At 47.4% G+C, this 27152-nt stretch overlaps 1 protein-coding gene across 5 annotated transcripts in view; it reads left to right on the top strand.

Moving 5' to 3' along the window:
- The first annotated feature begins 6 nt into the window (after positions 1-6).
- Positions 7-27152, top strand: part of Scara3 (scavenger receptor class A member 3) — a 44664-nt gene continuing 17518 nt past the window's right edge. For 3 of the 5 annotated variants that reach the window (XM_029561138.1, XM_029561141.1, XM_029561140.1), the window contains exons 1-6: positions 7-251; positions 15884-15982; positions 17163-17282; positions 17701-17796; positions 20996-21094; positions 22392-23435. In XM_029561138.1, the coding sequence (XP_029416998.1) occupies positions 245-251; positions 15884-15982; positions 17163-17282; positions 17701-17796; positions 20996-21094; positions 22392-23435 (1465 nt within the window). In that variant the 5' untranslated portion in view covers positions 7-244. Of the gene's footprint in view, positions 252-12564; positions 12869-15883; positions 15983-17162; positions 17283-17700; positions 17797-20995; positions 21095-22391; positions 23436-27152 lie in introns of all 5 variants that reach the window. The other 2 variants (XM_029561139.1, XM_008828142.2) reach the window with 2 other exon arrangements.

The following is a 27152-nucleotide window of genomic DNA, read 5'->3' as shown; positions in this document are numbered from 1 at the left end:
GTGGGGCGCGGGGCTGCGGCACAGCTCGCCGGGCTCCGGCTGGCAGTGCAGCGGGGCGTCCCCAGGTGCGACCCCCGGGACCCAGCTCCTGGCACGCCGCCTCCTCCCGGGCCGCCGCGGCATGCCTGCCCCGGCGAGCCCCACTCCCGCCGGCAGCGCGTAGGTGCCTCGGGGAGGACCCCGGCTTCCTGCTCTACCCACCGCGACGCGCCGAGGCCCTACCGAGGCCCCCGCAGAAGGCACCATGAAAGGTAAGCGGACCCCCTGGGAGCACCGATACACACACACACACACACACACACACACACACACACACACACACACGCAACCAGAGCTAGCTGGGGGAGGGCGCCCCTTTGACTATCCCTTGGAGAGGTACCGGCCCCCCAGTACCAGATGGGCCCTGAAGTCCAGGGGAGGAATGGGAGGATGGTCCATCACACAGTCCCTTGCAGTCCTGGCCTCACAACAGTGGCTCATCTCTCAAAACAAGTTTAAAGTCCTCTCCAGTCAGCACAGAAAGATCTAGCAGTGTGGATCCCGGCTGAGGTCCATCCCAGAGGCTCCTGCGGTCCCTGTCCCAGTCAAGGCTTCTTTCTTCCACTAACTCCAGCTCCTTCCCCAAAACAGACATTACCAGTCAGAGCTCCAGCTGGGCCCTGCCCTTCCCAACCTTTGAACCATGCCTGATCTGCCATGACCTCTGACCTGGGACAGAGCAGCTGAGGAAGCCCTGAGGGCCAGAATAGAAGGCACCTGACAAGTTAGGGCCCATCACCCAGGTGGCCTTGGGTTGAAAATAAGAACCAGTCTTGATCCCCAGCTGCTTCTACTGGGCCTGGTCTGTGGAGGTTTCTGGAGAGTTCATTCTGGGGCCTGGGAGAAGCAGGCTTTGGTGTGCAGAGGAATTTCAAGGCTTTGGTACCCTCCCCAGTGCCTTCCAGTGCTTCTCCTGTAGCAGCTTAGAGATGCTTGTGCTCCTAGCCTGAGTGGTGACCCCTGACTTACTCAAAGGACCCTTGGGACCCTTGTAGGACTCTATACTGTCAAGTGTGGCTAAGGAAGGGAAAAAGGCAGGTGGTACCAGGAGGTGGCACCCCATCTCTAAAGCCTGCTCCCAGCAGAGCTGTGGTTTGCCTCTCTGGCATCAAAGAGTCTGAGACTTCACATGAAGAAAGGGCCCCACAGACAAACCTTTGACTCAATTTAGCCTCCACGCTATAGAATTGAGGAAACGGAGACTCAGAGAGTTAGGGCTGGCTCAGTGGTAGATACGCCATCTGTTCAGCAGTCCAAGGGGACCCCATGCTTGGTTTAAGGTACCACTGATGCTGTCAGTGAAATTTTTCATATTTTTTTAACAGAGACCCCCCTCCATTTTTCACTGAACCCCACAAACTTCATAGCTGATAACATTGCTTCAACTCACTGCTAGTTAAAGGTCTAGAGTCCAGGGCTCCTGACCACCAGTCCAAAAGACACCCCACCCTTCTACTTTCTTCCCTCTGTACTCTGGCACTTTCTGCCTGTGCTTCCTAATGGCATCACCAGGTCTTAGACTGACTGGGGTGGTTATAACCAAACCCTGGGGAGTTCCCTTGGTGGATGAAGAGGAGCCTCACCCACTGGGCTCCTTGCTGCCATATCTTTGGAGCTCTTCCCTCCCCTCCTGTCTGGGGCAGGCCATTTCAGGGCACATCTTACCATAGTCTGGGGCCACTGGTTGCCCTGGGCCTTGTATGCTGTACATTTTCAGAGGGCTTTTGGCCCAATCAATATTCCAGACAAACATATGAGAGACAATATAGAGGGACAAAGGCAGAGCTGGATACCTATGACAGCAGGGAGGAAAGAGCTGTGCAGTATCTCCAGAGAGATCCTAGCAGCAACCGCAGCTGGCAGGGAAGTGTAGTCCTGCCTGCTTACCTCCTCCCCTGCTCCCATCCAGGCGCCTCCCCAGGTGCCAGCACAACACATCACCACAAGCCTCAGAAGAGCTCTTTAGAAACCCTCAGTGATCTCTTGTGAAAGAAGGGTGCAGGGCTGCCAGGGTGGTGGGGGGCATTGACTCCCAGCTGCCTCCCTCCCCAGCAGCCAGGAAGAGCCACCGCCTCTGCTTGTGATGGAAAGGGCAGGGCAGTCACAGACAGCAAATATTTGGCCTTTGGGAATCTGGAGTGTAAAGAGTTTTCCTCACCCAAGTGGAAAAAGCAAAGTGCCCTCAGAGAAGGATGGGGGTCCTTTCCAAAGAGGCTCTTCCCCAAAGGAGGCTGGCTTTGCTGCCTCCTCTGTGGCCCCATCAATCTTCCGATTACATCTTCTGGCAAAGGACCACAGTCTCCTGCTCAAAACAAACACAGTGATGTGATGCTTTATGGAGGAAGGGGACACTGGTGAGAATGGTACTTAAACAAGAAAACAGGCCTGTTGAACAGTCAGATGCTGGGTGCCGGAGCCCTGCTGTGCCAGCCAAGCTGTTTCTGGGGTGTGGAGGATGGCACACAGCTCCTGCCTCACCGTGGTTGGCCAGGCCTCCCAGGTAGTCATGTCTTTTGACGTAAGCTGGCACCTGGCCTCTCTCAAGCATAACCCTAGGAGCACAGAGCTGTCACTAGCCCCTTGGTGACAAGCCCATCTTAGAGTTTCCCACTGACTTGTCTGAGCCTTTAACAGCCACCTGTGAAATATAGTTTCCATGCCTCCAATGACAGGCTTGACAGGAAAGCCCTCCCAGACCCCCCAGAAGTAGCCCGGTTGACTATGAAGATGAAGACTCAAACTTGATGATGCCTGATTTGCAACTCAAAGACTCAGACTCCATTTCTGTTATTTCCCCTCCCTGAGCCCCTTCTCCTCCTGGGTGGTCTCTGAGGCTCAGGAGCTCTGGGCTCCAGTACCACTTAGGGAGAGGAAGTGACTCAGTAAAGGGTAGTGGGAAGCAGGTCTTTGGTGTGGGCCTGAGAGATGTGTGTTCGGCTGCCTGCCTGCACAGGCAGGGCAGAGCCACACTCTACCACTTCCTAGTACTAGAGAAACAAGCCGTTCCTGGGGATTGAGAGAGGAGCATGCAATGCACAACAAAGGGCTTGCTGGGAGAAGGAAGGTGGCAAAAGTGCAGCGCTGTGATGACATTTGATCAGCTCCGTGGCGAAGCTCATTTCTCTGCTTGCCTGGGAAAAGGCATGAGCCAGCTGGCTGGGCCTACCATTCCCAGAACTCTGGGTGCTAAAAGATGCTTGGGCTAGAAAACAAGGAGCTGATGGTACAAAGGTGAATGGCCCCATTCAGGGACCTTCAGACCCTCAGGGAGTAGGATATTGGTGATCAGCTCCAAACAATCACACATGCCCTCACAAAAATGGCCATCCTGCTGTTCATCTGGGGTAACTTTAAAACCTGAAGATTCACATCCCCGAGCTAATTTGTGAGAAAGGAGAAAAACCATTCTGCCTTGCAGCTGGCATTGGTGGATGGCTTGGCAATTCCCAGGGACAAGCAGCTGTTCTGTGTGTTAGAACTGGCATTGGGGCAGCATGAAGGGCCATGACACTCTCTTGCATACCCTCCACCTGTGTTTAATTATGTTGTGTGCATGTGTGCATGCCTGAGCATGTGTCAAGAATACTGGAGCCCTGAGGTCAGCCCAGTCCTGGCATAGATTAGCTTTGTCATTGGCACATTGAACTCCATGGGCTTCAGTCCCTTCATCATGTAGCCTGGGTGGTACCATGAGTGGTCTAGAGCACGGGCTTCATAAGCATGGTGTTTCTGCCTGCCTTTTCCCTGGCACTCAAGAGTGCTCAGGACATTTGTTTGTTGTATGAACACCCTTGCCCTGCCCCCTGAGATTTTTTAAAGCAAGAACATACCACTGTATCCTCAGAACCTATCCCAGGAATTTGATAAAGACCCATGTTTCTGTTTAACCAACGTGTATTGGCTAGATGTTAGATGCCAGGGTCTATAGTAGTGGCCAAAACAGATACAAAGAGAGGCTTAGATACTGCTCTTTCTCCCAAGGAACTTTCCTTTTGCTAGAGCACAGATTTGTGTCCCCAAAATCGTGCCAAAGAGACTGGCAGTGGTAAGTGTTGTGAAAGGTCTGAAGGAGAGAGTGTGGAGTGGCATTTGCTCTTCTGTTGGATGTCTATTTTCTGGATGTGGACTTCTGGGGTCCCACTGGGCACCCTCCCAAGTGGGATTAGAGTGATGGCATCAGTCACATTTGCCTGAGGTCCCAGCCCACATTTCCAGCAATGTTAACATCTCTCCTGGAAACTGCAGACCTTTCTTCACAATTCAGGGGCAATACCTTCATTCCCATCTGAACCCAAGCTGCTTATTCTGGGATGTCACCCCACCCTTTCCAACCAGTCAACATGTATGGAAAACCTGGTTTTTTGGAGAGGAGACATGACAGGTGGAGAGGAAGCAGACTTGCTAACTGTGTGGCAGACACAGGTGTGCACACCCGGGGACAGACCGGATTAAAAAAAAAGAAGGATGGAATGGACAGTGGACTCAGTAGGAGTCCCAAAGAGCAAGTGAGCTTTCAGAAGAGCTTCAGGAAAAGTCAAAGGGTGGGGTGACTTGATCAGATCACTTGGGAGCAGCTGAGCCGTAGGTACGCTGATAGACCGTTGAGGGCTTGCTGACAGGAGCTGAGAGCCATGGGCCATGGCAGCCTTGCGCCTTGTCTCCTGTTGGCCTTGGAGGGCCTGAAGGGCTTGTCAGGAGAAGGCACCTCTCACTAGAGTCCTCTTCTTAGGACATTATCCTATGTTGGGAAATCTCTACTTTTAGAGAGTTGGAGGAAGAAAATGAGCTTCCAAGAGGCATGGTTAGGGTAGAACATAGGCGAAGAGTTAGGACAGCAGTGCCAGGGGAGTGAGGAGGGAGTTCCTGGAGAATGGTGATGATCCACAGTGTCAGTGATGACCAGAGTTAGTGGAGGATTAGCAAGCTGTGAGAAAAGTGGAGCTGCTTGGAGAGAATAGAGCCAAGCTGCAGGGACCTCAGGTTTGACAAGTTCCTAGAGAAAGGAAGTAGGTATTTGGAGTGAGAAATGAAGCTGGGCCTGAAGGGATTTTCAAGGTCAGGATGGCCAGTACTCATCGAAAGGCAGAGGGACAGAAGAGACGGGAACCGGCAGGAGCTTGCTGATGGAGGAAGATCTACCTTGAGAAAAATAATCTCTACCAAAGGAATGGAGAAACCTGCATAAGACTTGGACATATGTATTCCTAGCTCATTGTTTCAAAATTTCGAAAGCTTCAGAACAGGGAAAAATATAGCATCTATACCTCAGCGACCAATGATACAACATAGATGGGCATCCTTCCAGAAGGCTTTACTAATACAGTTACACATGGAATTCTCCCCACCTAGCTAAGAGGATGCTATCCATATTGTTCTTGTATACTTTTGTTATTTTTACATTGTTTTATTTATTTATTTACTTACTTACTTTGGGGCGGGGTGCCATACTCATGTGTAGAGGTCAGAGGACAACTTCTGGGAATTGGTTCTGTCCTTCCACAATATGGGCTCCAAGAATCAAAGTCAGGTCCTCAGGCTTGGTAAGAAACACCTCCATCTACTGAGTCATCTCACTGGCCCCGTATGTACTTTTCAAATTAACAAATGGGGGGCTGGAGAGGTAGCTCAGAGGTTAAGAGCACTGGCTGCTCTTGCAGAGGACCTGGGTTCCGTTCCCTGCACCCACATGGTGGCTACCAACCATCCATATCTCCAGTTCTAGGGGGAATCTGACATCCTCTTAACTCCACAAACATTGCATGACAGACACAAGTGCACTTACATTCATGCAGGCAATACACTCATACACATAAAATAAAAAACAATAAATGACATTTTTTTTAATTAACAAAAGGAACTGGGGATATAGTTCAATCTCTAGCACTAAAATATTTTTTTTAAGAATTAACAGAAGAAGCCGGGCATGATGGCACACGGAGGCAGAGACAGGTGGATCTCTGTGAGTTCAAGGCCAGCCTGGTCTACATCGTGAGTTCCAGGCCAACTGGGGTTACAGGGAAACCTTGTCTCAAAAAGACCAAAAAAAAAAAAAAGAATTAACAGAAGGATATGTGCATTTTCTTCAGGCAATAAATGCAGATCTACATTTCTTAATGGTTGTGGAACATTCCACAGCATGACTCTACAGTAATTTGACCAATCTCTTAAGCCTGGGCATTGAAGCTGTCCATGATTTCTCCTTGGGTTTATTATAGCATACAGTTAGCATACAGCGGTCATCTCTACCTGCACCTTTGCTGGCTGTTAACCTCTGAGGAAGGTTCCTAGAAGGGGTGCTGAGTCAAAGGGGATACTCATTTGAAGTGTGGTAACAGAGTGCCAACCTGCTCCAAATAATGGGGTCTCTTCCCATACCTGTTCACCTGTGCATGATTGAGATGCAGGTGTCTTGAGTGAGCCAGTGAAAGAGAAAGGAGTTGGAACTCAAAGGTCTTTTTGGAACTGTTCCTGCTGCCTGGGGTGGGGAGGAAAACAGGCTGAGCACTGACAGAGAGAGAGAGAGAGAGAGAGAGAGAGAGAGAGAGAGAGAGGGCGAGCTCCAGGCTCCGGGGCCTGTGATTGACCCTGCACAAGGCTGCTCTAGGGGTTCAGAATCGGTCACAGGAAGGGAGAGAGCAGATGTACCTGTTTAGTGTGGTAGAGATGAGGGAAAGCTTGGGGTACAAAGAAAGACACTGGAGACCATGCAGATGGGACAGCAGTAAGCTTCATGTCCAGAGGGCTGGCAGGCTGAGCTGCAACCAGTGTGGAGATGAGACGTGCAGGTTCCTACTACGGAGTGCCAACTGTATTACAGCTCAGCCTGCCAGCCCTCTGGACATGAAGCTTACTGTATTGCCCACATTCACGTGGGTAGAAAAGGATGAAGGAATAATCCAAGCCAACACTGGCATTGTTCAGAACGACGCTTCCCAACATAGGGCATCTCTGAATCCTGATTCCAAGGGATCAGTGGACACATGTTTTTCAAGATTGGCAGGAAGTTCTGAGATCAAGGAAGTCTGAGAAACACAGAATTCAATTTAAATGGGCTTCCTTTATTTCCCCAAGACTTTTTTGTCTTGAAATGTTTGCCGAGAGCTTCCCCCCCCCCACAAAGGATGTTTTGGAATTATATTCTGTTGGACACGCTTTGAAAAATGGATTTCTTGGAAGTTGGAAATTGGTCCTAAGGGTGATGGGGGTTGGGACGTGGTAATAGAGGACAGCTGTGATTGGAATTGCTTAGAAAAATAACACCAGCAAAAGTGGTTGCTGTCCTTAATCAGACGGTTGCTGCCTGCTAAGTGCTACAGCATGTACGGCATCACGCTGTATTTTGGTGGCAGCTCTGGGACACGGAGGGCACTGCTACTGTCTTATATAAAGAAGCTCAGAGAAGAAGGGAGCATGGCCCACGCAGTGAAAAATGCTGGGGTTTCACAGACCACGGGGCAGCATGGATCATGCAGACTGATGCTTCCCACCTCTCCCATCTTGGGGATCCAGGGAGTGGAGGAGGGGCTGTCCCCTCCAGGGAATAGAAAAGGGACTGTCCCCACCTAGGAGACTAGTTGTGGATGTGACAGGCAAGACTGCTGGACAGGGTGTAAAAAGCCCTAGTTTCTTCTCAGGTGACATCACCTCTCAAGGAACTATTTAGAGATGGCATGGACATTTGAGGTTATCACAAGTGACCTAGAATTGCTCCTGGCATTTAAGGGCAAGACTGGAATGTGAAATGTCCCTGGAGAGTAGGTGAATCTCATCTGATGAAAAATTGTGCCACCCCCAAATGCCAAGGAAGTCCCAGTGAGGATAACAAAGGGCAGGAGAGGGAGGGATGTTACTTAGGTAAAGGGGAGCTTAGGAGAAAAGGAGATTTCACCTCCAGTCTCTGCGGTCACCAAGAAGTCAGCAAGAGGCAGCAGAGGAGAGTCCAGAAGGAAGAGGCAGAGACCAGGAGAGGGGATGACTGTCCCAGTGTGCTGGGTGTCAATTTTAAGAAGGAATAAGGTTGAGGGTGGGAACTAAAACAGAAAGGGTTAGAGAAGCGAAAATCTGCAGAAGAGAGCTGACAGCGGCAACTCTCAGAGCAAGGGAATCCGAAAGGAAAGATGCGGTTTCTTTGGGACTGAGAGGGACAGACGATTCCCACCAGGCTTCAGAGGAACTCACAAAGGAAGCCTTGGAGAGGAACAGTGGCAGGAGGCTTCTAATGAAAACAAGCCACGACCTTAATTACAGCATTCTCCAGCCTTAAACTACAGCTCTGCTGCAACTTTAAATATAGCATTGACTCCTGAGAAGACTCTCAAATCTTTATTTTTCCTGCTCCAATTGGCTGTTTTAGAAAACCCACTCTGAACTCTACTGAAGATAATCATCAAAATATGTTCCTTGGAGTGCCCAAAGAAAGACCTTTTATTCAGTTCCTCGAATCTCCCCCTTCTCACTCGAATGGAAGAATGCGGTCCCAGAAAAACGAAGGGTGAATCAGCTACACATTTTTTGGGTCAACCAAAAGAAAGCCAGCGTCATTGACCTCGGTTGAGTTACCAGTTAGTGAGCAGGTCTGGGCTATCTTCCACCCATAGAGGAAAAGGCTGAACCAGGTCTGACCCCAGAGAGTCAGCAATCACTGCAGCCAGGTGCCAAGATATGTACCTTTCCATCTAATGTTCTACGTGACTCTTGCAAGCAAAAGCTTAGAAAGAAGGACTTCCTCCCCTCTGCCTTTCCTTCCTGTGTTCAAGTTGAAGATTATGACCTCAGGCATGAGAACAGAGGCCCTTTCAAATCACTAGCCTTTGCTGCTACTTTAAAAGTCTGGCTTGCAACGTTGGCTTTTAAAGACTATTTGATTTTCTTCTGTTTTTCCAAGCACACTGCCTGTGATTTGTGTCGCATGCAGCATGGAGCCCAGTTTACATCTTTGCTAGGTAAAGCGCTGGCTTCTGTGTGGCAAGCAGTCTGTGGTCAGAGCTGGGATCCCCTGTAGCTTTAGGATAAGAAAGGCGGTAACTGATTCCCAGACCTCTGATGCTTGCTTCTTTGGGATTGCCAGAACAGCGTGCTGTCTCAGATGTGTCTCAGAGGGACTTGACGAACGTTTTTAGGTCCAGGCTTGCCTTGTGTTCTCAGGTGTCCTTTTCAAAGCCCAGACTTCCTGGCCTTGATCCTCAAATCAGCAAAATTAAAAAGAGCACACATGTACCCATACTCAGACTATTTCCTATTCCTGGAAGCTTAGCATCCTCCAAACACCTACACCCTGTCGTAGCAAGGCACCTCCCTCTACTCTTCCAGACACCCAGGAACACATATGTTTTACACTCAGGGCGTCCCATAACTTTTCGAAAGTTCAAAATCCCAAATCTCATGGATGTTCATGTCCCCACCCCTCCCCCTCCACTCTGCCACCCCCCACCCAAACAGGAGTCTTTTTAGTTTTAGGAGAAATCTTTACTTTTTTTTGGTCTTTTTGAGACAGGGTCTCCCTGTAGCCCCAGCTGTCCTGGAACTCACTGTGTAGACCAGGCTAGCCTTGAACTCACAGAGATCCACCTGTCCCTGCCTCTTACTTTTTAAAGATTGTTTTTAGGTGTACCTGTGTGAGGTTACATGTAACATGGGTGTAGGTACCCAAGGAGGTGAGAAGAGGAAGACATCAGATCCCCTGGAATGAGACTCACAGTGGTTGTGAGCTACTATGTGGGTACTGGGAACTAAATCCGGGTCATCTGCAAGAGAAGTAAGTGCTCTTAACTGCTAAGCCATCTCTCTAGCCCCCGAGGAGAATAAGTTTTCTAGCTCTGTGGAAGGGAGGGAAATGGAACAGAACATAAATTCTGCTGCCCCCGCCCAACCTGTTCACTTCTTGGCAAGTCAAACCTGAAGCCTCAGTGGGATAATTTTGTCTCTGATGCTTTAAACTTTTGCAAACCCTGTATATCACTACTCCTTAGCCATGGGATACCAAGGATAAGGTAGTTTGAAGCCATATTTTCAATGATTAATCCATTTAAGAATTATTTATCCATATTGATTCTATATGCAGGAATGTCTTGCCTGCACATATATAAGTGTATCCATGCGTACAATGCCCACAGAAACCAGAGAGACCCTAAGATCCCCTGGAACTGGAGTTATAGCTGGTTGTTAGCTCTTAACCGCTGAGCCATCTCTCCAGCCCCCCTCCTCCCATTCTGAATATCTGCATGTTCATGTATTCTCTGACCGGAACAAGCTTGGTGAGATGTGAATACACAGTGCTTGCAAAAGACTTGGCTTGAAGAGTCCCACAAAAGCTTTGGATTATGTTCTCATTAAAGCAAGCGAGGCTAAAGTGGCAAGTTGCCGCAGGGTTCCAGATACAGAAAAATCAAAATCTCCAAGGGCTGCACTCCGTCCTGGAGAACAGGAAGACCAGGGATTAGGAAGAGGAGTCCTCTCTGGGGACTCAGGAGGGCTGTGAGTTATGGAACTGAGATGTCATCACAGGGAAGAGGGCCAAATACCCAGGAACCCCTAGATTAGAGGGAGCTGAGCTTCAAACTGGCAACTGTCTATTCCCCTCCTGTGGGCCACTCCTTACAGTACCGGAAAGCAGTCATTATTAACTCCCACTTGATGATGACAGGCAATGTAAGGGGCTCTCACCCTGGGAGCAAGGTTATGGCAAAGCTGAGTGCTCTAGGAGGCTGTGTGCTAAAGGCTGGTGTCAGCCAAGCCTGATTTAAGTCATCCCAGATTCCTAGGCTGTAAACAGCAGTACTGAAATCCACTCTGAAGCCAAAACAGGGAGGAGGCCAAGAGACACCACTAAGGGGTGGGGAGACGTGAGGGGTGGCACAGGAAGGCATCTCTGCTCACAGGAAGGAAAGGGATATCTCTCTGAGGAGTCAAGCTGGAAGATCTGACCAGCCCCGCAGCACAATGTACTTCTGCAGAGCTCCTGAGGGTGAGAGGCCCGAGCTAGCTGAAGCTTTGATTAGACAAGCACAGAAGGCCTGAGGAATTCCAGCCCACCTAGCCTGAAGCGTTGGCTTATGGGAAAGAGAGCATCATCCTGTAAGCTGCCTAGGGGAAGCAGTCCTTGTAAACTGACCGTGGGATCACAATCCAAGTTGCAAAGCAGGGCTGGAAAGGTTGATTTCCCAGGATGAACATAGAAAGATAAAGTCTTGGCCCTTCCTTCTCCCATTCTACTGTCCTCTTCAAAGCATGTATCTGCACACCCACACTCACATGTGCACTCACATATGTACAAACACAACTACACACATTCACACATGCATGCCCCCCACATGCACACCCACACCCACTCACACACCCACACTCACATATTCATACCCACACTCACACACACAACCACACACATGCATGCCCCCCACATGCATATGCCCACACTCACCTATGCACACACACTCACACATGCATGCCCCCCACACATGCATATCCCCACCCACTCACAGCCATGCCCACACTCACCTTTGCACACACACTCACACATGCATGCCCCACAAGCATGCATACCCACACCCACACACACAACTACACACACACATGCACACATACTTATACAACCACACACGTACACCCCCATACACAACCATTTCCACACTCACACATGCACACACACACATGCACACCTCCTACACACAACCAGCCACACACACATGTACACACTTACACAACCACACACACACCCCACACATGCACACACACACAGGCACACACATACACATCTGAAAGAGGCTACCTGGAGTCTGTTACCATGGAGAGGAGAGCCAGGATTGGAGAAGCTGGCTGTGATTTCCGCCACCAGGCATTATGGACTTTATCGTGTGACCTTTCCCTGCAGGAGCAAAGATCTAAAAAGAGATGTGTGTGACCTTCCTTCCTGAAAACTATTGCGACAACTCTCCTCAGGGAATTGGAATTTGCCCAGAAGCCTCATGATGGAAAAGGAAAAGGTTGAAACCTGGTGCCACCCAGAGGGGAACTTGCTTCCTAGAGAATCTTGTACCATGCTGACAACCTGCAGGACAGACCAGGAGCTGAGACAATGAAGTGTGATGGACAGGACCACACCTTGACCAGGACTGCTTAGTTATGCATCCCTCTCAATTTCTATTTAAATCTAAACCTTACCCCAGGATTCTGAACATGGATTGGAGTTCGCTGGACAGCTTTATTTCTTCTTCCCAATGTGGCCATATTGACTACATCTCCATTCTCTGTTCTCTGGTTTTCACTACTGCCTCTTTAATTGAGGACAGATAGCCAAGCCTAATTTTTTAGGGCTGCCCAGGACCCAGGATCTGACCCTAAAGTTTCTTCTCTCTCTCTCTCTCTCTCTCTCTCTCTCTCTCTCTCTCTCTCTCTCTCTCCACACCCTCCCAGATCCACCGCGGGGGCTCTCTCTCTCTCTCTCTCTCTCTCTCTCTCTCTCTCTCTCTCTCTCTCTCTCTCTCTCTTCACCTGTCAAACCCAGAGACTAATTCTCCATCTCTTTCTCAGGTTACTTGTAGAGATCAGGTAGCAGTGTTTTTAAGCCCCAGCACGTCAGTCTTCAGCCTCTTTCATCGTAGAATCCCTGGAGGTGGAGCCCTGAGTCTTGAGGTCTTGAGATCTTCATTCAGCTTCAGGTGTTGCCATAGACCCACCACTAGAAAGAATAATGCAAAATCATCCAGAGAGTCGTTCAAAGAAATGTTGGTTGAGCTGTTCTCTGAGCCAGCCACTGTGTGGGACAGACGCAGTCCTTACCCCTAGAACTCGAGGCCTGGACATGAGAGCAGAAGAAGAATCCAGAATCCCAGAAGTACGTGCAACAAGGGACGTACTCCAATGTCAGTTGAGCTGTGACCTACCTGGGGACTAAGCAGAGGGCGTTCATGGCAGCAATGGTCTTTCCTCTGGGGTCCTCCTCATCCCTTCTCTGACGGACCATTCAGGGTTGCCTTACTTAACAAGTGCTATTAACTACTGTCTCAGTTTTTTTTCCTGTTACTGTGATAAAAACACCCTAAGTGTAAAGCGTTTGTTTCGGCTCACAGAGGCACAACCTGTCATGGTAGGGAAGAGAAGCAACAGGAGCTTGAATAAACTGGTCACATTGTATCCACAGTCAGGAAGCCAAGCGTGGAGAATGCGTGCTGCTGAACTCCTTTTCTCCACTTAGGCACTCCAGGGACCCATCCTAGGGATGGTGCCACCCACTATAAGGGGGTCGGGGAGGTCTTCACGCCTCACTTAACCCTAGTCGAAAGATAATCCCCCATAGACATGCCCAGAGGCCTACCTCCCAGGTGATCCTAAATTCTGTGAAGTTGACAATGAACACTGGCCATCACACCTCCTTTGCATGTCATTTTTCCCTGTTGATCACAGCACAGGTCTTGGGCTAACGGGCCACAGGGTACAACCCAAGATAGCTATTGGTCACTGTCAGAGCCCTTGACGTTTTGCCTGCTTAGTCACCTGCTGGTTCCTTCTCATTTCTATCTGCTGATCTTGTAATTGCAGAAGAAATATTTCTCAGAACTTTGTAGAATCTTCGTCCCTCCCTCCCAGGGGTATGTTGTGGTAGAGCAGGAAGATTTCTGAATTCAAGTCCTGGCTTCTCTGCTTATATCCTGTATGCTGTAAAGTAAAATTCTTAACTTCTTTGGCCCTCAGTCTCTTTGCCCATAAAAGCGGTACTTTAGACTATAAAGTGTAAAGGATTGTTGTGAAGAGTGCCTTAAGACCAGACCCAACACTTTATCACATTTTTTTTTTCAACTGGAACAGAAAAGCAAGCTAAGACCAGCGCTGCTCTTAGCATATTCTTGGGCTTTAAATTTTAGGTACTATGCCAGGCATGGTGGTGCACGCCTTTAGTCCAGCACTTGGGAGGCAGAGACAGGCAGATCTCTGTGAGTTTGAGGTCTACATAGTGAGTTCCAGGACAGCTGGGGCTACAGGGAGACCTTGTCTCTAAATAAATAAATAAATAAATAAATAAATAAATAAATAAATAAATACATTTTAGGTACTAGATAAATGACATATTGCAAAGCTAAAGTTGAAAGAAAACAAAAATCTGCAAGGACCAAACAAAACAAGCCCCAAAGAAGAGGAATTCTTGGAGGAGGAAGAAAGAGAAGACGGGAAGTTAGAGAGGGATGAGGAGGAGAAAAGACATTTAAGTTAGGAGCTAAAACCAGAAGGGGAAACAAATACAGGGTTGGGACACAGTATCAGGAGCATCTGCAATATAGGAGAAGACAGGGAAGCGGGGACACACTGCCACATACCAGGGGCAGGTCGGCCACAGGTTCCTGCAAAGAAGCCTGGACCCCGGAAGTTGCCCCTCCCCAGTCCTGCTGTCACTGAGTCTCATCCAGGGACAGTGCTGGTGCATTCTACTTGGTCACAGCCCTCACACTGATTGGTCAGTGTCATGCCATACCTGTGGGTAAGGATCCTGAGTCTCACTGCAACTAGTCTGCTCTTTAAAAAATAAGAGCCAGGCACGATGACGTAGGTCTCTAATCCTAGGACTGTGTAAATGGGGAAGTGGTGGCAAAGGAGACTAAGGGAAAAGTGCTATTTGTCAGAAAACCTGGCTTTTCCATAGACTCCAGAGTCCACAGTTTTGCTAATGTGTGTGTGTGTGTGTGTTTGCTAGAGTTTGAACACATGCTCTCATACATGCTAAATACCTGCCCTACCAGTGAGGTATAATGTCCTCCCCTGCAAGGCTTTCACCAACAAGTTTTCAATGTACAGATAAAACATGGAAATCATTTGAGTTAAACTCAAAAATACATTTATTCTTATGGTAAGACTCATTGGGGTGTGCTAGCAAATCATTCATATGCTGTGTGGTTAAAAGTACAATTTGTGTCCCTCCCCTTTGATCATAACTTGTTAACTATCATATCCTTAAAATACCCTTATAATCCAATCCAGTAAATTCACTTGTAGGAAGTTGTCTTAAGAAGGACACATACATGCAACTTCATAAGCCCTCAAATCATTTATACGGCTATTGTGAAGACTCTAAAACAGGACTTTCTTTTGAGAAGCCCACACATACCGGGGTGCTCACTGTCCCGCTGAGGACCTCGCCATTGTTGGCAGTGCTTAAATCTACATCACAATCTCTCCTTCATCAATTCCAGCTCTGCCTTTTTTTCAGGCACCTTCCTTCATGCTGTTTATAAAATACCAGGCTTCCCCTGGAAGATGAGGCAGGAGGGGTCTGGGGAAGGAGAGCAATCTTAATGATGGGACACATCATTTCCTTATTTAGGGAGCAGATCACTATAGGGAAGAAGTATTACTAGGCCTTTAGTCAGGACCCCATGCTCCCTTTGACACCTTAGTGTGTCTCAGCTAAGGCACAGAGGCAGGATGTACCCATCCTATATCTACCCACTTCCTGCTTCCTCCTCTCCATGGCCCCCAGCTGGGCATAGTATTTTGGGACCATGCCGAGCCAGATTCTGTCCTCACAGCAGAGTAATTCTGCTTCTGTTACCATGAGCAAGAGCAGTTAATGAGCTCTTATATCTCTGTTCCTCCCCCAGGGGTCCAAGTAGGTGGACCTGCGTGTCTTCCTAGCTTGTGGGAGACAGGCAGACTTACCTACTAGATGGGTGGGACATCCCGGTAACTCAGCCTCCCAAGTCTTCTCTCTCCTCCTTTTTCAGCTCACATCAGATCACCTGCTGCTCAGGTGGACTGAATTGGTCCCATGGACAAGTGAGGCTTGGTACTAAATGGGAAGCTAAAGAGGGACAGGCATGACTCAGGGTCCAGGCAATTGACAGCACTGGCTCTTTTGCAGTGCGATCAGCTGGCACTGATGGGGATGCACTGTGTGTTACCGAAGAGGAACTGACTGGTGAAGACGAGGACATGCCATCCTTCCCATGCACGCAGGAGGGTAAGGGTTTAGGGGTCCCCATCTCCTCTTTGGGTCAGGAGCTCTCTGTCCCCATCTTCAGCCTGGTGAGCAACTTGTCCCACTACATGGTTTCAAAATCCCGCTCTCATTTCCCTAGAGAGTGAAGGGGCAGAGCTTTGTGGCCTGGGGCTGTGCTGTATGGATGAAATCAGCATTTGACATAAAATGCCATGTGTCTCCAGGGTTCCTCCTGAGCCCTGCTAGGGACCCCTGCTCTCTCCCCCTGCCAGACACTCTGTGCTTAAGCCTGTCACTGGTCTTATCTCTCATGTTTCTTGAGCTGATAGTTCAACGAGGGCCCTCAGTAGAATTTGGTATCAATGATAACTTTTGCTCTCTACCATGGCTAAACATTGGGCTCAGCCAGTGCTGCCTGAGGCCAACCCTTGGAATTTTAGATTCATCTTGGTATGGCATGGGAACCAGGCACTGGCTTTTAAATCACTTCTGATGCTCATCCATGTGCAGCTGAAGCAGAGTTCACCTTGGGGCCATCCTGCATTCCTGTTGAGTACGGACACCTCCCAAAGTTTCCAGGAGCACCTGCTCCCTTCTCCCTCCATGCAGTGACCTGACTGGTGGACTGTAACCATCGGTTTGGTTTCCAGGAGAACCACTGGTTCTCAGTTTGGGGGATGATGACCAACCTTCCAGAATGCCTGGAGCTGAGGGGTTCTCTAGGGGTGGGACTTTAAGTCTTAAAACTGAAACAGTCTCTGCAAAGCATGGTGATTTGCCACTACTGGGGTATTATCACGGCAGAAGAATTTCAGTGCTTCAAACCCAGAGGTCCTGGGCAAACTGGGATGTATTGATCACACAATGGAGCATTGCACGAGGCAATGGGCAACTAGGCTGCCTGGACTGTAGATCATTAGTAGGGCCAGCACAATGAGAAGAGGTATCTCCCCACCCCATGAATGAAGATGCTGTAGAGAAAGAATGGCAATAAAGAAGGACAGGGGGTGTCATTGAAGACCTTGACTCTGTCTCCTCTATTCCAGAAAGGTCAGCAGAATGAGCAGAGAGATGGAGAAATCCCCTTATGAGCCTGGTTTGAAAAGTGATGAGGCAGGCCAGAGCAGGAACATGGAACTGACCCTTCCTCTCCAGCCTCAACCACTGACACAAGCCACTGTCCTCTTCCTGTCCCCCACAGGCAGGCCAGGACCCCACTGTAGCCGCTGCCAGAAGAATCTGTCTTTGCACACGTCAGTGCGGATTCTGTACCTCTTTCTTGCTCTGCTCCTGGTGGCTGTGGCTGTGCTGGCCTCGCTGGGTGAGTCCAGAGTTCTCTGATCCTGGTTGTGAGGGAGTAACTGGTTAGGTTTTCTACACCAAAAAACAAAACAAAAAAACCCTAGGAAGACAAGCACTAGCCTATAATCCAGGCTAGCATCTTCTTGGCTAGGACATCTTAGTGGCTAATCCATACTGGGGAGACAGGCTTCTAATCTATGACTAAGAATTAGCTGTATGACTTTTTCTACCCATTGGTAGAAGAAGATAACCATACAAGTTTGGCGGGTCTGTGTTGGAATCGCCTGGGAACATTAAAAACAATTGATGCCCCAGGGTAATAGAAAGAATTTTGTACCGTTCAGCTCTCCAGGTGAGTCTGTTGTACAACCTGGGTTGTAACCACTGGAGCAGGTGGCTTCTAAGCCCTTCTATGGCCTCTGTGTGTGTTGTTCAAGGTAAGATTGGGTACCACCTACATCAAGATCACCTTCACGGGACTGGAGAGATGACTCAGAGGTTAAGAGCACTGGTTGGTCTTCCAGAGGATCCAGGTTCAGTATCCAGCACCCACATGGTGGTTAACAACCATCCATAACTCTAGTTCCAGAGGACCTGACACTTTCTTTGGGCCTCCATGGGCATTGTCCAACACGGATACACTTATACACATACAGGCAATACCTTCATACATAAGATAAAAACAAATATTTTAAAAGCTCACCTTAAGTGTTCTTTAAAATGTAATTTCCCAGGTCTTATTCAGACCTGCAAAATTACAGTCATGTACCTGAAGCCAGGACACCTGAGCTTTGGTGCTTCCCACACATTCTGCCGCTGCTGTGACTGCCCTGGTGACATGGCCAGGTTCGGGTAACTAACTTCTACCTTCTCAGTGCTCAGAGTTTAAGGTAAGTTGCCTAGCAATCTCAGATTGCTCCAACCTGCTTGATATTAGAGACAAGGCTGGAATCATAAGAAGCAACACAGGCCCAAGTGGCCTTCGGTCTAGGACCAACCCTGAGAGCGAGCACTGTCCTGGGAGGGCGCTTGGTCCTGCCCCTGGTTGAGCCTATTCAGGAATCAGCATTCTTGGTTCTAGTAGTTACCTTCCTAGTTGTTATGACTTGACAAGGAGGAACCGAGCAGAGGGAGGTTTATTTTGGCTGGCCATTTGAGAGCAGGCACCCCATCAAGACAGGGACCGTGTGCTGGCAGGAACCGGAAGCGGTTAGTCACATTGCCTTTTCAGTCAGGGGGCAGATAGACCAGAGGTGTGATCCAGTGAAAAATGTCAAGATCCATCCCCAGTGACTTACTTCCTCCAGCAAGGCTCCACCTCGGAAAGGGTCTATGACCTTCCAAAACAGCACCACCAGTGGAGCCACCACCAGTGGAGGACCAAGAGTTCAAACACAGAAGCCCCTGGGGCACATTTCACATTCAAACCATAGCAAGACAAGAATGTATATAAAAGAAGGGCCAGACAATACCTAAACAAACAAATTAACATACCATTACAAAGTCAGAATGTGTGGTGAGCAGGGAGATTTACATGGAGTGAGTCCTTGGCCGCTGGCAAGACGTAGACCTTACGAAGCATGAGAATAAAAATTGGAATGATTAGGTCTCTCTACTTCTATCTATTTGTGTATGAGCTGTTCAGATAAGGCTCAAACAAAATAACTAGTGCAAACTGTAAAGTGCTACCATAACCTAACAGCATGGGATTGTTCCTAGGCTTCTTAACATATCACTGTTACTAAGCCATTAACTCTCTTGACAACTCTGATATATACAGTGTTAACTAGAGCCCAGCGATTCCAAAGCTTCTGAAAGCCTAAATGTTTGGAGCTACTAAGGGTCTTAGAGGTCACTAGCACCCCGTTTTCATTTTGTAGATGACTCTGCTCAGCTCAGGAAAGGTCCACTGACCTCCCAAGGTCAACGAACAAACTTCATATCAATCTGGGTGCAGAAGCTATGTTACTTTGGGTAGCATTAAATCTGTTCTTCCATGTGTGGCCATCAGGGGATCTGTGTCAGTCTTCAGTTCAAACTCTGCCCTGTCACTGGCAGGTGCATCTGGACTTCTGCTGGATAAGCCCAAGAAACCTGTCATGACACCTTTGGTAGGGCTCGGGTTGCTGTGAGGTGTAAGCTAGTACAAGGTTTTCTAGAGGAAACCTTTGTTCTAAGCATTTCAAAACCAGTAATGGTTCCTGGACACAGGAGTTCCCCCTAGCAGTTTCTCTAAGAGAATGGTCATGTCCTCAAAACTTCATATCAAGGATTAATTGTAAGATAGAGCATTGCTCATATTAACCAATTCGATTTTATTTATAAGCTTAGAGGGCAGATACCTCCAATATCCCCAGTGAGAGAGGATTTTTATGTGTCTGCTGTACCTCTCATATAGAGCACAGTGCAGACTCTGAAAGTAATGAATTTAAAATGATTTAAACCTTGATGGGGGCTGGAGAGATGGCTCAGCAGTTAAAGAGTGCTGGCTGCTCTTGAAGAAGACCTGAGTTCTAATCCTACACTTGGTAGGCAGTCCTATGACAGGACACTGTAGATGGCTAACATGTAAAATGTTAGTTGTGAGCTGGAGAGATGGCTCAGTGGTTAAGATCACTGAGTGCTCATGCAGAGTATGATTCTCAGCACCCACACGGTGGCTAACAACCATCCGTAACTCCAGTTCCAGAGGATCCGACATCCTTGTCTGTCCTCTGTGGACACTGCATGACACGTGTACTTAAACACATGCAGGTATAATACTCATACACATAAAATAAATAAATTTAAAAAAGAAAACCTTGGTGGAAATGTACATGACAGAGAACCTGGGCACCTGACCACAGAGCAGTGGATAAAGAAAATGTGGTATGTGTGTGCAATGGAATTTTTTTTCAACCATAAAGAAGAGTGAAGTTACGTTTGCAGGAAAATGGTTGCAGAAAGATAAATACTGTGTTTTCTCTAATTTGTGGTTCCTAGATTTTATATGTTTGTGTGTGTGTGTGTATGTGTGAGAGAGAGAGAGAGATGAGAGTAGAAGCAGGCTGTCTGTGGAAACAAAAGATACTAGTGAGGATGGGTATGGAAGGATTATGTTCAACATACAGGATGTACTTGTATGAAAATGTTCTCATGTAACACCTTACCATGTATAATGAGTATACAAATGGAAAAAAATTTGAAGAACTCTACTTCCTCAAAAAAAAAGAAAGAAAAGGAAGGAAGGAAGGGGAGGGAGAAAAGCAAAGAAATAAGAAAGAAAAGTGTCCATGACATCGTCCCAATAAAAGTCAAAAAAGAAAAAACAGATTAGATGGTCAGAATATCCCAGTTTTGCTTTTGTTTTCCAAAGTATGTGTCTATGTGAATGTGGACTGGGTGTATCTGTGGACACATAACCAGAAGAAATAAATATTTGAAGATATTGCTCTGGGTGATAGACTTAAGAATAATTTTTACTCCTTATATTTTCATGTCTTTTTCCTATTCTATTTTACAAGCAGTTCCTGCTTCTAAAATCCACATTAGAAAGTGAATTGTTATGCTTATGAAGGGACCTGCACTAAGATCAATCTGTAGGAAGCATCTTGGCTTGAAGCCATCGGGAAGCCCCCAGGGAGAAGCATTAATGGCTTTTGTTGCAGAGGCCTTGATAAAAATGCTCCCTCACCACTGATGGCTGCTTCTGAGCCAAGACCCTGCCCCAATGTCGCCTCTGTCTCTCTACAGTGTTTAGGAAGGTGGACTCTCTCTCAGAAGACATCTCCTTGGCCCAGTCCATTTATGACAAGAAGCTTGTGTTGATGCAGGAAAATCTTCAAGGATTGGGTAAGACTCCCATATCTAGATGTAAATAAGACCAGTGTTCACTGAGGGTGAGGCAGGGCCCTCCATCCTGTGCTTTCCAGAGATGGACAGACATTGCCTTCCTTCTAGAAATAAGATAAGGACAGCTACGGCCCCCTGCTTCCCTCTCTAGCTGAGCACTATCCATCTACAAAGGGCTGCTACACTGAGATGTATTCAAGGACTGGGGCAGGGTTTTCTGTGTGGACTGTAGATATAGCCAGACACAGGCAGAGAAAGAAACCAAGTGTGGTCCATTCTCAAGATATCCTCATGCATCTCAAATAATGAATCAGCCCCATAAACTATGGCAGAATTCAAAATATTCACCCCCTGCTCCAACTGGGAGTATCAGGCAGGAGCCGTAGCATAGGGTTTAAAGGTCTCCTGCTCAGTTGCAGATAGAAAGTGCTGGCCTGATACCTAATAACAGTGTTATTTGGCAAGCTACTTCTTTGTGCCTTGTCCTCATGAGTCACAAGGGAAAAAGTCTCCAGGGCCACCTTCCCCACAAGTATATTGTAAGAGGATCAAATACAGTGACAAATATAAAACTGTGTGAAGAGGCAGGGTGTGGTGGCACATGTCTTTAATCCCAGCACTCACGAGACACAGGCAAGTGGAGCCCTCTGAGATCAAGGCCAGCCTTTGGGGCTAGGGAGATGGCTCAGTCACACATACATTAGGGTCTGAATTTGATTCCAAGAACCTGTGTGAAAAAGTTAGGTGTGATAGCACAGGCTTGTAATCCCAATCCTGGGGAGGCAGAGACAGTGGATCCTTGGAGTTCACTGGCCAGCCAGCCTAGCCTAATGAACCCCAGGCTAGTGAGAGACCCTGCCTCAAAGAACAAGGTGGATGGCACCTGAGGAACAGTACCCAAGGTTGTCCTCTCACTGCCGGCAGTCCGGCTCTAGGTACTTACTGCCACAGGTGTGCTGAGGTGGGCTGCCTTCTGGGGTGCTGAGGGCTGGACCTCAAGCTGGGTGGCCTGAATTTCAGGGCACTTTGATGCATTTAGCTTAGCCTGCTTTCTGTTTGGTTCAGTGCCACCTGGGGTTCTGTGCCCATCTGAATGGGGTATGTTCTTGTGCAGCAGCAGAGGAAGGCTGGAAAGTTCTCCTGGCCCTTATGGCCCAGTGATATTTCGGGTATCCCTGAATGTACACATATGTACATGCACACACACACACACACACACACACACACACACACAAAGAAGCATCTGTGTCCCATGGTTCTTTGTTAAATGAAAATATTGTCCCTTTTTCTCCTGAAGACCCCAAAGCCCTGAACAACTGCTCCTTCTGCCGTGAGGCTGGGCAGCTAGGGCAGGAGATCAGGAAGCTTCAAGAGGAGCTAGAGGGGCTTCAGAAGATGCTGCTGGCCCAGGAGGTCCAGCTGGACCAGACCTCCCAGGCCCATGAGCTTCTCTCCACCACAAGTGGTCGGATCTCCCAGGAGATGGGCAGTTGTTCCTTCTCCATCCACCAGGTCAATCAGTCCCTGGGACTCTTCCTGGCACAGATGAGGGGCTGGCAGGTCACTACAGCAGGGCTGGACCTCTCTCTGAAGGACCTCACCCAGGAGTGCTATGATGTCAAGGCCGCTGTACACCAGATCAACTTCACAGTGGGCCAGACTGCTGAATGGATCCATGGGATCCAGCGGAAGACAGACGAGGAGACTCTGACCCTACAGAAGATGGTCACTGACTGGCAGAACTACACCAGGCTCTTTGGAGGTCTCCGCAGCACCTCCACTAAGACAGGAGAGGTGGTCAAGACCATCCAGGCCACCCTGGGAGCCTCCTCACAGCGCATCAGCCAGAATTCTGAGAGCATGCATGACTTGGTATTACAGGTCATGGGCTTACAACTGCAGCTGGACAACATCTCGTCCTTCCTGGATGACCACGAGGAGAACATGCATGATCTCCAATACCACACCCGCTATGCCCAGAATCGCACTGTGGAGAGGTTCGAGTCTCTGGAAGGACGCATGGCTTCTCATGAGATCGAAATCGGAACCATCTTCACCAACATCAATGCCACTGACAATCACGTGCACAGTATGCTCAAGTACCTGGATGATGTGCGGCTCTCCTGCACACTGGGCTTTCACACCCATGCTGAGGAGCTCTACTACCTAAACAAGTCTGTCTCCCTCATGCTGGGCACCACAGACCTACTCCGGGAGCGCTTCAGTCTGCTCAGTGCCCGGCTGGACTTCAATGTTCGCAACCTCTCCCTGATCATGGAGGAGATGAAGGCTGTAGACTTGCATCATGGAGAAATCCTTCGCAACGTCACCATCCTCAGAGGTAAGAGGCAGGGCAGGCAGGGCTTCTGCTGAGCTCCACGGGGCCTAGGAGCACCTGTTTTTAGGGAAAACTCTAACCAATAGTGTATAGAGAGATGATGCTAGATAGACAAATAGATATGCTTACAAAATCCTATAGCAAATGCCCAGGGCAACAGGCAACTTTAAGAAATCTTTGAGGGGCTGGAGAGCTGCTTAGTGGTTAAGCTCACTTGCTGCTTTTGCAGAGGACTCGGGTTCAGTTCCCAGCCATCTACATCAAATGGCACACAACCAGGAACTCCAAGTCCAGGGTATCCAAAGCCCTTTTCTGGCCTCCACATGAACATGTATACACAGACGAGCAAGCACACACAGATACACATAAATAAAAATGTTTTAAATGTTAAAAAAATCTTTGAAAGCTGGGCTTAGTGCACACCTGTAATCACAACATTCAAGAGGCTGAGGCAGGAGAATCATCATGGATTTAAGGCCAGCTTGCACTGCATATTAAGTCCCAGGGATACATAGTGAAACCCTATGAGAGAGAGAGAAAAGAGAGAGAGAGAGAGAGAGAGAGAGAGAGAGAGAGAGAGAGAGAGAGAGAGAGAGGAGAGAGAGAGAAAGAGAAAGAGAGAGAGAAGCTTTGTAAACTTCTTTGTGAAGGTAGCATGCCTTTGAACTGCCTGTCATAGAAATCTTGTACCCATGGATTTTTTTAGTTCACATAGACAAATAAGCAGACCTTGGCTTTTAGAAACTGTCTCTGCTCCTTTTCTCCCATCCCACCCCCTCATGAATGCTCTCTCTGTCCATCTGTCCCTCAGAGGCCCTTCACTGTGATGCACTCTTTTATTCTTACATCCTCATGTGTGCCTTTATTTGCCTTAATTCTACAGAAAAACATAGAGTATAGAGAGATGATAGACAGATAGGTAGATAGAGATGATAGATAGATAGATAGATAGATAGATAGATAGATAGATAGATAGATGATAGAAGATTAAATGGATGACTGATGATATAGATGATAGAGAGATGGGAGATAGATAGATAGATAGATAGATAGATAGATAGATAGACAGATAGATAGGTAGGTAAGTAGATTAGATAGATGATTGATAGATGATAGATAGATGATAGCTAGATAGATGATAGATAGATGATATATATATAGAGATAGATAAATGATAGATGGATGACAGATAGATAGATAGATAATAGATAGATAGATAAGTAGATTAGATAGAAGATAGATAGATAGATAGATAGATGATAGATAGATAGATGATAGATAGATAGATAGATAGATGATAGAAGATAGATAGATAGATAGATAGATAGATAGATAGATAGATAGATAAATGATAGATAGATGGATTATAGATAGATAGATGATAGATAGATAGATAAGTAGATTAGATAGCTGATAGATAGATAGATGATAGATGAATGGATGACAGATAGATAGATAGATAGATAGATCGTAGATAGATAGATAATAGATAGATAGATAGATAGATAGATAGATAGATGATAATAGATAGATAGATAGATAGATAGATAGATGATATATAGAGACATAGATACAAAGATACATGTTAGATAGATAGATAGATAGATAGATAGATAGATAGATAGATAGATAGATTATAGACAGACAGACATGATAAGGAACCGGTTCATGTGAAGTGGCAAGTCCAAGATCTGCAGAGCTGATGTCCCATTTGAAAATATTTTCGGGCAGGAAGAATTCTCTTACTTAGGGGAGGGCCTGCTTTTTGTTTTATTCTGGCTTTCAGCTGATTGGATGAGGCTCACCCTACATTAGAGAGGGCAATCTGTTTTGCTCAGTCTACCAACTATATGTCAGTCTCACCCAAATCGCCCTCACAGAAGTATCCAGAGTGGTGTTTGACCAAATATCTGGGTACGTCATGGCCCTGTAAAGTTAATCCATAAAATTAGCCATCAAAAGTCTTCCCTTTGTCAGTTTGTTACCCATACATATTTCCTTAGACCATCACTCTTAATCCCCAAATAAAGATGATGCCCAAGTCTTATCTCCACCTACCATGATACAATGATCCTATGTAGAACCAAAAATACTCTAACAATTTCTTCCAGAACCATTCTTGAACAATTTTTACTGTTCTCAGAACTCAAATACCATGGTCTAAAGTCAATGAATATTATGTTTTAAGAGACAGATGATAAGGCAATAAGAGAGGAGAAAAGGGGGTTTGATATATATATATATGGAGAAGTGGTCATAAGAGTAAGGAGGTGACACGACAGATGCAGCCTCTATTTTTGCAGTTGGTCTTGTGGTCAAGGCTGTACCATTTATTAGTACTTCTTCCACTGTTTGTTATAAATTCCTTGTCCTCAGCCAGCATTCCGGTGGGTCATAGCTGCTTACTTGGTAGACTGATCCTAAACCTTCATGTTCTAAGATTCTGGGCCCTTGGTATTCACGCTTAGATTGGGGTGCTGAAGTGTCCCATTGACTTTGGTCACAGGACAGGCCTTGAGAAGGGGCACCCTAAGAAATCTGCACTCTGTACCCCTTACCTCCACTGTGGAGAAGAGGTCCAGTTCTTCCTTGGTACTCAGGATCAATCACCCAAGCCAACACAGAACTTCCCTTCTTTTCCTGTTGACCCAGAATCATAAGGAGCCTTGAGTGGCCAGATATTAGTCTTAACTTCTTGTTGAAGTATACCATTGTTGTGTCTCTGGTGAACGCAGTCCTCCTTTTGGAACTTCCAACTTCTAAACCAGCAGGACAGAAAGCAGGAGCACTAGTGCTTCCTCCCCATCATCTCCCTTTGGTTCTCAAATCCTGGCTATAGGAAAAATGACACCACATACTGGTCACTGATTCAGAACATGTGCAGCCTTCTGGAGAATCCAGCCCTGCAAGGTATTGCCACCTACCTGTAACTAGGTCTCCAAAAGGCCATTCAAACCATCTGCTCCAGGGTGGTGGTACTATGGTAAGGTTGGTAAATTTCATGAGCATGAATCTACTGCCATATTCCTTTGAATGTTCAGTGAGTTCCTCCGTCAAGGAGTACTATAACAGTAGAGAGAGTGTTGTATAAGCCCATGGATGGTAATTTTGATAGAAACATCATAGGCCTATGTCTATCCCGGTAAGAAGATGTTGCCCGTCTGTGATGAAAATTGTCCAACATAATCAGCCTGTCAGATGACTAGCTGATCACCCTGGGGAATAGAGTCATATCAGAGATTCACAATTGATCCCTGCTTCTAGCGGACTGGACAATAGCAGTGACCACAGCCTGGTCAGCCTTAGTGAGTGGTAATCTACGCTGCTGTGTTCATGCAGACCCTCCATCTCTGCCACCATGGGCACTTTGTTCATGAGGAGTGGTGGGGGAGAGAGGCTGACTGCTGTCAGTATCAGCAGTTCTACCGACATGATTACTGAGGTCCTCAGTTGCGGTCACTCTGACAAGCCTTCCCAGCAAGTTGAGAGCAGTTTCTCCTTCTTGCTCACTTGGTCTGATCAGTATAATGTCAACATAATGGACCAATGTGGTGTCTTATGGAAGAAAAAGATGATATTCTCTGAAAACTAAGTTAATTATGACACAGTGGAGAGTTGCTCTCCTGCTGAGACAGTCAGAGAAAGTGTATTTCAGCTTTATCATCTGGAAGCAATGGTTTCTGGTGGTCTCCCTTGATAAATACAAACAAAAAACATTCT

The sequence above is a fragment of the Nannospalax galili genome, unplaced genomic scaffold (genome assembly GCF_000622305.1).
Source record: "Nannospalax galili isolate Female #2095 unplaced genomic scaffold, S.galili_v1.0 scaffold612, whole genome shotgun sequence".
NCBI lineage: Eukaryota > Metazoa > Chordata > Mammalia > Rodentia > Spalacidae > Nannospalax > Nannospalax galili.
Note: the sequence above shows the minus strand (reverse complement) of the source record. Positions and strands in the feature narration are given on the sequence as shown.